Here is a 12,927-nt window from a genome sequence, read left to right as displayed (position 1 = left end):
TACTCAAACATTGAACAAGCTACAATGGCAAATTAAAATCTTTTGTAATCTTACTTTAGAATTAACTGAAAGGAAAAAGTCTGATCACTTCTTCAGAAAAGTTAGTTTCATTTTCATGGAAATAACACTTATGTCACCAGACCTACATGCATATCACAAAAAAAAAAATCTATAAGGTATTTCCATTTCTCAATTTAAATAAACAACCACAAAAAATTACTACATTGTTACAACTCAAAGCTGCAGGAAGAGTAGCCTTATCGAGTCTGAGAGCAGTAGTTTGAAGTGTAATTGGCTTCCTAACAAAGGCAGCACATGAAGACTTCTTGGCTCCTCACCACCACAGTTCACAAAGCACCAGGTGAAGCAAACAAGGCAGGAACAAGTGCAACTGAGGCTGCTGAATGTGACAGAGCCAAGAATCAGAAGCAGCTTTTCAGAGTCCCAATACCACGTCAAAGTTAGGAGAGAGAAGTTTTTAATTCACTCACAGATCTTCTACAAACAACCATTAAAGGTAACTCGACTACTGCAATTTTATTCCATGTATCTTCTAGTATTTCCTCCCAATACGAGGGATCACAGCTTGTATAACATAATAAGGCCTGACAGTCTGTACCATAATGTCCAGGGCTTCTAAGTTCCCATGTCTGGTAACCCATATTTCATTCTCTCAGTCTCAATTCACCACGATCCAATGCACACAGCTTCCAGATCACCAAGCAATAATAGCTCAATCCAGATGAGAAGTCTGTGCACAGCTATAGACCAATATAAAGCCTATATTCTATATTAATACAGCCTATTAGTATTCTCTATTAATATAGAACCAACTCATTGGCATTTTCAATTCATTTGTGAGCACTCTGCCATTTTACACTGGTGACTGTCACATCACATCGTTTCAGGTTTTTGATCTAGTACAAAATACCCTAAAGTTGTACTGTAAACATAGTCCTGACAGCCCAACTAAACATGCATCTTTTCACTCGTCTTCTGCACAAGATACCTTCCTTGACTAAGAGAGTTCTCCCAAATTAGCTCAGAGTCCTTTCTCTAACGCACCAAGGAAAGCTGTTCAGATTCTGCACTCAATTCTTAACTTTTGAAATGTTTTAGATTCAATTCTGGTTTAGTAAAATTTTAATAAGCATTAGAGATTCTTAAGCTCTAGGAGCAGCATGAGTTACTATAAGGAATCTCAGAATCAAGGGAATATAAACACAGAATTTAAGGTTGTGTCAGAGCTCAAAGGCTGGAGCAAATTCATTTATGTGTGTGGAAGTACGTGTGAGACCTTCCTTTGCAATAATTTAGAGTTAACATGTCACTGCTCAGTTCTTGAGCTGCTCGAACATTACCTGCCTAATGCTGTGGAAAAGTCCAAACAGAAAATATAACTGTCTCACTGACATATAGAGGAGCTCAGTTAAGAGCTTCAGTGCTTTAACACTGAATGCACAATTAGTTCAGTAACACGGCAAGACAAACAGTAAGTACCTCTATTAATTAGAGCAGTCTTCCTTAACATACAAGAAAAATGTAAATGTCCCAGCACATTTTACTAATACCCAGTAAGGCAAATGCAAATCCTCAAGGTCTGAAAAGCTCTATTTTTACTGCAATTTTACCTGTGCTTCACTAAGGCCAAGCTCCAGCATTTCCAGCGACTTTCGAATCATGTTTGATTTTTCTTCAACCAGATTAGTTTCATCATCTTTCTTCAAACATTTCAGTGTTTCAAGTAAGCTCTGTAAAATTGAATTGTGTTCATTCTTCAGTGCCTCTAGTCCATTGATCACTTGCTTAGTTTTGGCAATGATTTCATCTTGAGTAAGCTTCTCCAACTTCTCTTCCTTTAAATACACCATTGTGGACATGTTTTCATACATTCTGAAATGGAAGAGTACGCTTGTTAATACGAAAGTAAAAATAAAACAAGTAATTCTCTCTAAATGAATGAAGTTTTCTTTTAAGAAGCCATTTAAACATACAAATTTGAAATGTATATTCGGAATGCAATTATATTTGTATACAACTTTTACAACGTTCTAAGTTCTGGGTTTGAACAGTGTTTCAAGTTTTCCAGTTTCTACTTCCAGACTTAATATTAACACTCATTCATGAATCAGACAACACCACAAAATAAAATACAGACTACAGTATGGCAGAAGAATTTCTAAGGAGCACTGAAGAACAGGGCTGCACCTCCAGGATTCTGGTTTGTGCAAAAACTGGTACGAAAGTAGCTGGTGTATAAAACAGACACTGTAATAAATATAGCTATTTGCAGGTGCTGCTGATCTAGAACTCTAAAAATAACCACAAAATAGAGCTTGAAGAATTTGAAGAAATACCATCCAGACTTCTAAAAGGGTTGATCAATCAATTATGAGAAAAAAGTCATCCTTTCCCAAGGCTACAAAAACTGTTATGACTACATATTTTCCCTCCAAGACTATTTTACATTCATTATTGTAACTCTACAGCTACACATAGACATCCAATTGCCTACAGGTCTAGATGCAGCTGTTTTGAGCAAGATGCAACAGCTGTCTCATGCTGGAAAAAGCAGTTTGTGTAACACAACCCTTGCAAGAAGCATTTCACTGGTGCCATTTTGTCAGTATCTTGTGCCCTACATTAAGGATAGCAAATTTCTGAATGTTTGTCAACATCTCTACGAAATGCAAATGAAGATCCAAAAAAGTTTAGAAACTCAGGAAACTTATCACACGTGCTGTTACTGAAGTGACAAACAGGTTTATGCAAACAATTTGACCTTTTTTAAATGTCACCAGAAAAATGTTCTGTAATGAAAATAACGAGAACTGAGAAATTACTCCTTTACACTTAATATATTTATATCTCTGAGTGAACCAGGAAGTAGAAATTACAATGAAATAAGAAAGATTTTTCAAGAGCAACAAATTATCACATCTATGTAAAGACACTTGGGGAAGCATTGATAAACTAACATTTAATGTTAATTAAACTGTATTAAAACAGAAACAAGTGTAGTTTTAGAAGAAAAAAAATTACATCCACTTAAATATTGAATTAAAACTGCTATAAGGAACATGCAATATGCACATCATGACAACAGCCAGAAGATGTGCTCTTATGCACTTGTATTACATTAAAAATAAAAGACTGTTCCTTCAGTTTATATGTACTCAAATTACCCTCTCTGCTATGATCTCCTGCAATGAAATACCCAAAAGGCACAGATCCATTTGTTACCAAAAAAAAAAAAAAAAGCTGTACATGACATTGGTTTATTTTGTAATAATCAACTGTCTCAAAACACAGTTAATTTGGGGAAGCAGTGAATTTAGTTTTACCCCAGTTCAATACAAGAACTTCATATTCACATATGGAGCATATAAATCTGTATAAAACAGCTAATCTAGCATGACATAAGAAATTAACTCATGAAAAGCTGATGAGGAGAAGGATTTTTACACATTTCCCAATGAATACTGATAAATTAGCACCCACTCCCTGTTACACAAAACTCAGAAACTCACACCGAGAAGTACATTAGGCCTTGCAATGGCCATGTCTTCATAAAAAAAGAATGAAGTAGCCTGGAAAGTAAGCACCTGTGTGACATACGAAATCCAGCCTAAACACACATCTGTGTGCACAGTTACAGCTAAGATCTGAAACCAGGACACTGATTTGTTATCGTGAGGAAAAGAAGGTTGTCAGATCAGGTCCACAGCCCTGGCTAAATACACTGAAGTAGCAATTAAGGATGGCTAAGCCAGCACAGCAGCTTTTGAAGAGAGGAAAAGCAGGTTTAAACCGAATGGGGCAAAAACATACTTAAAAGCATCCCAGCAGCAGACCTGCTTTACTAATACCTGCTGTCTAAATCCGGTGCTCCAGATTTTCTTTAGTCACCTCATTCCAAACCAAATGCAGCTAAAAGCTTCCACTGCCTCAGCAAACCATGCTGTAGCTGGAGTCAAGTCAAAAGCTGCATCAAGACACAGACTGACCTGACAGTCCATGCAGCCAGGAGAATAATTCTCAAGTGTCCTGTGGTTAGAACTGTTACAATCCCAATCTCTCCTGCTCACACGAATACAACTTTTGGCATAGGTTTTGTAGGGTGTCTGTTTAAAAGACCTCTGCATAAAACACTACAGAAAATTTGGACAATGCTGTTCAGAGTTTCATAGATTGTGTTTGGGAGAATAATTTAGAAAATAGGAGCATAACAAACGTGTAATTTGTCATCCTATCAGATCTGATTCTTTGTAGGAGTAAAATGAATAAATATCCTTTAAGAGTAGCGTGAAGGTGTGATGCTATTTCCATTATTTTTTTAATATATTTTACAAAAGGTAATTCCCTATTCATCAAGCAACATATGTTAATACATACTATTAGATTTGCATATCCCAAGGCAGCAAACCCCATAGAGGAAGCCAACAAATTTAAGTTTGTGTGTAGGATGTATACAGAGGAAAAGAGACAAAACGTACCCTGCCTTCCTATTGTCACTTTTCAAAAAATGTTAACTCCTTCTTCCTATACTTTTTCCCTAGAGAAGAAAAAGGGCACAGGCAAAGGCTTCTTAAGCTCCTGTCATTTTTATCCTGACACTGAAAATTTTACCTAAAACAGGAATTATAGATTAAACCACTATTTTATAACTCAGTGTACAATTGAAAACAAAACAAAGAATCAAGATGCAGAAAAGTTTATTTGGAAAACATAATTTTGGATGAGAAAAAAAATGTAATGTAGCCAGAGTTACAAACTCACCTGCTGGCTTAAGAAATTTACGTTTCTTATTAAGTATGTGCCCACATAAATCTTGAGTATTACCTTCCTTGTTTGTTTTTGACAATATAGACTTTACTGAAGTACAAAAGTAACTTAGTGCTTTCCAACACTTTTTTTAAAAAAAATCAAGCAACCTTCTTAAACCACATAAAAATTAAATAACTTTGACAGATCGACATAAAAAGCCCTGCAATGACACCTACTAAAGAGGTTTCCACAAAACTTTGCAACATAAACTCAAATCAAAGAAATGGATGAACCAAAGAAAGCATAAAGGAAGCAGAGCCAAGCCTCCTGTATTTCAGTCCTGTAACCACTGGGATAATCCCATCATATACAAACGACTTAAGTGGCTGTTATCTTTAATCAGTTTAAGTATTTTGTTATTCATAAAACTTTCAAAACAACTGCACTAGTAATGCTGACATCACAATTTGTGCCTAAATTCTCCTACAGACATACACACATCACAACTAGCTACTTAAGCTCTTCAACTCATATTTAAGGATCTCTTAAACAAAATAGCTTTTCCTACTCAGTTACTTTTAAGGAAGTGTCATTTTCCTGCACATCACCTCAAAATATTCTTGAGCCAAAACACAAACATATGAATCCCTCTTTGCGTAGGAAAACCTATCAAGGAAGAATTTTATTCTAAAAAACCTACAAGATTTTTTTTCCTTGACTAAAGATTAGCACAGATCCGAAAGAAAAATAAACAAAACCATACCAGTTTGGGTTTTTTTCCTTGTGATGAATCCCTAAGGATTCCCTCTCTCTGTATTGATATTTTCATTATTTAATAGGTTTCAAGTACTAAAAGCTTGGGAGATAAATTTTTAATGTATCTAGTGTCTGATCATTATTGCTTCAAAACACAATTAAAAACAAATAAATTTCAAAACCCCCGAAGTCTAAATTGCTGTGTCAAGCCAAATTCTCCCTTGACTTTATCCTCTGAATATACAGCTGGCAAACAGCATAGCTGAAAATTACAGAATAATGTGTTTGCATAAAAGAAAATCATCTTCCTAACAGTAAAAGCTGCTACAAGACTGTCTCAAGCCATACCAGTCATCTATGTGCACTGCAAATTCCACACAGTTACAGTATATACTGATTTGAGCTTTTTGTATCTCTAGTATGTACCTATCAGGTCTCTGTTTTGTAACAATAATCAGTCTTTTCAGGGCTTTTAACCCTAATTTCACTCTTAGTTCCCCCTTAATTAAATGTCAAGGCTCAGCATCCTACATCTGCCATGTGCTTGCTTCAATTCTGTATGAGCTGCAAATTACAAATCATTAATTCCCTGCTCAGACCACGAACACGTCTCATTACATCATGGAATGCACCATCTTCAAATACTACAGAGCTGCTTTAACTGCTAATCTTCATAATGTGGAAAACTGCCTTCTCAAACAATCCTCAAAACATCACAGGCCTTGCAAGCACAAAAAGAAAATCGCCAACAAAGGCAAGAGATGAAAAACAGTCTGTGGAGGGACTGAGTCGTGTGTCAAACACTGCATTAACTGCACTCTTCCCTAAAGCAACTCAGCCAAACGTAGAAACGACAAGGATGAATCACCCACGGATGCCTTTCATACATTTAGAAAGGTATTTGTCAAATGACTCGGATAACAAACACTCTGGTTTGAATATATTTGTTACCGTTTACAGTCAGAAATCTCCAAGTCTGAAGGAACAACGATCACTTTCTTTTTTTTTAATATAAGATGTTAATTTCTCTTTCTCTGTGAGCCTATTTCTGCCATCACAAGTCACATTCCCATACATAAGGAAATTTATAATTGTTCGCTCTTTTGTTTGATTTGCCTTTATTTTATTCCAATACATTATCTCTAACCCCCCAAAAGAATCAAAGTAGCTTTTTCCTCTTGACATATTCAGGATTGTAGCTTTACTGCCAGTGCTATCCATCCATCACTCTTTTCATCATCTATATCTGAATCGACACAGAATAGAAAATCTGGAACTGCACCTGCAAACAGCATCCTGTTGGAGGTCAGACTGAAGGCACACTCACTGACCCAGTTCTATAAACAGAATACTGCTGCACTTCTGCACTGCCTCAGGTTTCCAAATATGTGTTCTCAAAAAGCATCCTCACAATTTAGCACTCAGGTAACACAGGCTACATCAAAAACCACTCGGAGAGGACAATTAGCAGCACATCCTGGAGGCTGTGAATCACTGACCAGAGGCAGGTAAGAAGATGGAGCTGTTCATGACTAGCAACCAACATGAAGCTACAGAGCAACTGCCCCTCTACCAAGGGGAGTCACTTTTTTCTACCAACTTCCTACTAACAAGCATCTGAATTTTAAAAAAATCTTACTGTGCTCTTTCTGTCAGCCTTCAACTCGGAGCTAATACTGAATGCAGAAGTCTGACCTACTACTTGATTTAAAATAAAGGTATGCAAGGTAAATACTATAAAAAAGACATTTGTAGCCCTTTAATGTCAACAGCACATATTCCAGGAAAAGCTCAGAATCACATTCATAATTTGACCTATAACCCTTACCACCACAAGATGTTTGTGCTGGTAGGCAAACTGGACACTCATTCATAACTTGCAAAGTTCTAGCATTTATAAAGTTAAGTCCACCAATTTCTGAAGAAATGCCCAGTAAGCAGAGGACAGCTTGACTAAAAAGTGTAAAACACCAGAAATACAGGCAGAGATTTCCACCAGACTAACATGGGTGTTGCTTTTCTGTCAAGACTGCCAGCAGCAGCCTACTCTCCACATGGCATCAGTGGGAAGAGGCTGCACCACAACAGCATCCATCTCTGAAAAACACTGTCAGGCTCTGGGAAACCCCAATGGTTATCAATAAGCCAATGCACTGCATTAAACTATGTTTAAGTGAAGAGGATTATGCACTTGTTTAGCTGAAGAACATAAGCCACTGTGTCTACCTTGATAAATCTTGGAATCTTGTAAACGTTGGAGCCTGCCACAGAAAAAAAAAAATCATACATTTCAGGGGACACCTTGGAATTCTTTGGAAGATGAAAAAATTATTAAGGACAAAAGCAGGCTAACAAACTATATTTGCTAAAAAAAGAGATGATAGCAAAAATAGCTCCTATAAAACCCTTAGCAAGGAGGATGCTGACAATTCTCTTTGAGAAAGCACAAGCTAAGATGATTTGCACTGCTGAGAAAGTACAAGCTATGAAGATTTGCTCTGCTGCAGAGTCCTTTTATTTAGATTTCTATAGCTACTTTAACACTAGTGAAGCGTATACTGTTTCTCAGCAATTGTATCTGGACTCTTACAGATAAATAACACTATTTTGAAATCAATACTTTTACACATTTTAAGAATAACAGATAAAAACCCTTGAGAGTAATTTCGGCCCTCAGCCTGCCTTCTTTTGTAGCAAACTATTTTCATTAAAATTACTTCCTGCTGAAATGGTTAATTCAGAAAAAAATCCTCACACAGTATTAAAGTAGTCAGTGACATAAAAGCATTCTGTAACTACACAGATTTTTCTCCCTCTTAAAGAAAAGATTATGGTGTCAATCCCTTGACAGTACTGCACTGAATAAACACTAGCTACTAGCTGGCATTGCAATTATCATGATACAGCAAATCTGTATCCTTTTAACTGCAGACAAGCCAGATGACCTGTCAATCTATTTCCAAAATCTCTTTTAGATTAAAGCATATATGGAATTCCCTAATGCTGCAGGCCAAATCCCACCGTGCTCCTCCTGCTCACATACTGCAGCAGACAGAGACCTGCACACGATGTGACTACCCCCACTACTTGTGTAAAACGGATCAAGGGAAAGTATCCTCTTTCTGGCATATCCAACCAACTACATTTTACCTTTCTGAAGGCCTAAAAACAGAGAGTTACTAAAACACAGAATAGTAACATGTCCTAAAATCAGTGTAGATGCTCTTTCTCTGAAAGGTGTCATCTGTTTAGACCCTACAATCAGTCCACATGTACCATAAGCAAGTAAAATAAAAAAAATTTATTCTCTGTATACATTCCCAAGCCCTTTTAACATCTCAGGTTTCAAATAAAGCTGGGTGTATACTAAGATCCTTCCATGCATTTGTTGTCACATCAAAGATTACTCTTCGTCAAAGCTGAAGAAAGCGCAAAAGAAATCTGACAGGTGTGTGTGTGTCTAAGGCAGTTCAGCAGACACAGTCAGGAGTCCAGAGCAACTGCACTAAAAGCCCCACTTTCAAGAAGGTACACCTGATCAACTCTTTTGTTAATCGAAGTTACTATCATCTGTTACAGGCTGGTGGTACATAACTTCCTTACTCAAAGCCTGAAACAACATACCTACCCCTAAGACCTTGTGGCAAGATCTAAACCCCATTCTTTTCCAGAGTTAAAAAAACAAATACAAACCTCTTTCACTGCTTGGTAGTGTTGGGCAAAGACCTCTACTGCTGATTTTTAAGATTTTAGTTATGTCCATGCAATCTCTGAACAGGCACAGGCTGCAAGGTCTCCAAGCCCTTGGAGCAAGGGAGTTGCCTCCTTTGCTGTGTCAACAGCAAACAGCGTCTGTTGGGCTCCTTCAAAGCAAGCACTTCCTTAGTTTCTGCGAGGACAAACAAACACTTCCAAGCTGCCACCAATGGACCTCGAGAAAGCAGAGCTTTCTGCCTTCCCTAAAATGCTGACAACATACCAGCCTGGGCCACAGAGGATTTGCCTTCTGCTTATGACAAAAACGCCCACCTCACTGGGTCATTTCAACAAAATGACCGTGACTGTATTAAGAGTAGTTACATAAAAACAGAATAAACATATTTAAATGCATCAGAAGGCAGAAGTTTAATCACTTAAAAAGCAATCACATTTACCCTTAGTTATTAAAAAGGCTTGTCACAAGAATCAAAGACACATCAGGGCTAATTGTTCAAAAAATTGTATTGTAGTTCAGTATTTTGTAGTTACAAAGACATGCTTCATAAATTATGTACGGTAAGTGGATTGAAGAAAAATTTTGACCGTGTTTTTAAAAAAATACTGTCAAGACAGTTTGTGTTACAAATCCATCATCATTATCAAATTCCACAGTTTTTCCCTCAATATTCCATGAATCTACATTTCTTTCTGTGTGAAAATGGCACTTGGCTCTTCATGGACTTGCCAACTCATGCAACCATGTCTTCAGTGAATCCTGGTAAGTGTCTTGGTAAGACTGATTCTAGCTGGTGAGAGAGTCTGAGCCTGGGATAGAGGGGTACAGTAAAACCAAAAGCTTTTTCAAAGTGACTTGCCTTGGAATTTTAAGCTGTCAGTAGCGTAGACAAAACATTTTTTGAGCTTGCCTCTAGTTCTTTCACTTTGCAGTGTTATTTTTGGACAAGAACTGCTTTATTGACTAATGAAAGTAAGCATCCATTTACGTTATCTATTTATCTAAGCTCTAAATAGCACTTAGGTAAAAGCACAGGAATGTTCCCATCAAATCAGACTTCCATAATACATTAAAAACTCCATCAGCTACCACTTACTAACATCACATCCATAATCTTAACCAAATCTACTTTTAATAGCATACCTAAAAACATCTAAAAAATGCATTCAGGAAGGGCAGAGAGGGCCACATCTTGTCTCGTATCATTGGAATTATGTGGGAAACTTTGCTGACAATTTACTGTGAGTACAGATTACATTGCTTTTACACGCTTGAGGACATCAAAGAGAAGGGTTATTTGAACTGAAACAAGAAAACCAGCAATTTCTTCTGCAGACATAAATGGAGCATCCACTAACATTGTTTCAGCACACACCAGCCTTTAGATTTAACAAGTCCTTAAATCTGGCTTTGAAGCTATCTAATAGTTTACATTTTAAGATGCATAAACTGTGTAGGGTCTTCCTTTGAGCTTTAGGAAAAACAGCTTCCTCCTGCTTATCCTGCTATTAAAAAAAAGAAATACAAACCCACTAACCTAATTCTTACAAAATTACTACAGAAAAAGTTTCACAATTAAATTGTTCAGGCATTAATATTAAGAAGAAATGAATGCTATCCCATAAAATATTACATCAAATTGATACTTTTGATGGCAATCACCAATTATCAGACTAATTTTTTTCTATACTTTACATACTTAATTTCATAGAAAATGATGCAATCATCCAGAAAAAGAACCTCGTATCACTCACTGTTTCTTACCTACTACTGCAGAGAGCTGATTTGGAAATAATTTCCTTTTAAGTACTCCATAATCTGCAAGTCTTACTCAGATGGTCTGAACTTTACTGGGCCAGGATGTACAGCAGGCCCTAACCCAGCATTTTACAAATGCCCCTTAACATTGTGTGCACTCACATCTGAGGACCAAACCATAACTCTAGCCCCCTCTCCAGTGATCTTTCACATTCATGATTTATCTTAGCTAGTGCTGGGCAATGGGTGACCCTTTGGGACTCCTGAAATCCTTGCTGTGGTAACACCACTGGTGTGGCAGTTCCCACCATCCTGCTGCAGCACAACACTCTTCTGGTGGACTGACACAGAACAAGAGCACACACTAACTGGAAAATAAACGCAAAAGAAGTTTAAAGTTACGTTTTAGTGTTATTTCTTAAACCATCTCACTTGGATGAACATGTTTTGAAAGCATCCTCCTCCAAAGGATGGCAGAACAGTGGCTTCCTAAAACAGCTGTGCCATTCAAAGCACCATATCATGTGCTGGCATGTATTGCTTCATATGCAGCCAGAATACAGGCTGAGAGAAAAAAAAAAAAGAAAAGAAAAGAAAAAAGCCAGCGAGCATATTTTCAGGCCATTTGTTATCGTAACAAACAGGTGGGGATCAAAATTCAATGGCCACACAAATTACCAGCAGTCACTGTAACTCAAACCCCACTGACTGCTGCTTTCAAAACTGTGCTGTTCATCTTTGCTTCCCACCTGCATCCTGCACACACTTAAGAAATTTTTTCTTAAGTTAAATGATGTATTTTAACAACAATAATTTAAGTGTGTGCTAAAATCAACATGCAGGATATAATCTTTACTTAAAAGTACTGGGAGAGAGATTTATACTAACTGAATAAAAATATTTAAAAGCAGAGTAATTGATTCATTAATCTGCCTTTATCTCTTTTCTGAACAATGGAAAGGAGATGTAATTAAGTAACATCAAATTACTCTGATTCAAAGTCACCCTGTGGTGCCTCTTGTCTTTTCATAAGGTATAGAATGGAATACCAATTCAAAAAATAATGACAAAATCCGGCTATGACATCTACTAGTACCATAACAAAACACTGCATGTCATCTCTGCACTATTTCTTAAGACTTTGGGAATGCCAACCAAGGACCAGTATCCTGCATTCCAGAATGCTCCCAGACCAGAATCTTATGAAGCAGCTTTATCACATCCTCTCTGTTAGACATAATTCTGCCTTACAATAGGCACAGTGATCAGGTTAGCACACCAAACCCTTCCAATATATATCACTCCTCAAAAAAACCCATGTCTTCCTGAGGATTCATTCATTCGTACCTCTAGCAAGACTTCTAGGTCACTATCATTTATGCCTAACACACTTCCAAACATCATCATAACTCCTGCACCCCTCTGTGTTTCAGTACAGTAATATTCATTATACTGAATGCAACTGGGCTACTACATCCAAGGAAGCTGTAAATATAAACAACAGCACATTCTTGTATCTTCCACACATTATTGCCTTCTGTGTACAGAGGAATTTAGAGACAGAAATGGCCATTGAGTCATCTGGTCTGGCTTCGTGCAAACACCAAACCATGAGCATTTGTTCACTCACCAAGGCTATGGCCAGAGATAATAACCTGGTGATGCTCCTCATCCAGCCATACATTTCATTCACATTCCCCATCATCCTAGCACAAGCACTACTGTCCATAATAAATCAAAACCAAGATTTTGTGCCTTTTACTGGATTATTTTTCAGTCAGAGGTGAGGGGACAGAAAAGGAAAAGGTCCAGGACACAAACGCTCAAAATACACCTATTTCCCCAGGCTGCCAAGCAGTGAGATGTGCTGGTAGAACAGGAACATGGAACAAGCTGCAGGCCTGTGGAACTACATAAACCAGCTCTGAAAG

The 12,927-nt window shown here is 37.3% G+C and overlaps 1 protein-coding gene across 7 annotated transcripts in view; it reads right to left on the bottom strand.

The window, feature by feature from the left end:
• The window catches only part of KLC1 (kinesin light chain 1), a 51,016-nt gene that overhangs the window by 26,010 nt on the left and 12,079 nt on the right, over nt 1–12,927 (bottom strand). For all 7 annotated transcript variants that reach the window (XM_032691195.1, XM_032691196.1, XM_032691191.1 and 4 more), the window contains exon 2: nt 1,632–1,893. In XM_032691195.1, the coding sequence (XP_032547086.1) occupies nt 1,632–1,892 (261 nt within the window). In that variant the 5' untranslated portion in view covers nt 1,893. The remainder of the gene's footprint in view (nt 1–1,631; nt 1,894–12,927) is intronic.

The sequence above is a fragment of the Chiroxiphia lanceolata genome, chromosome 6 (genome assembly GCF_009829145.1).
Source record: "Chiroxiphia lanceolata isolate bChiLan1 chromosome 6, bChiLan1.pri, whole genome shotgun sequence".
Taxonomy (NCBI): Eukaryota; Metazoa; Chordata; class Aves; order Passeriformes; family Pipridae; genus Chiroxiphia; species Chiroxiphia lanceolata.
Note: the sequence above shows the minus strand (reverse complement) of the source record. Positions and strands in the feature narration are given on the sequence as shown.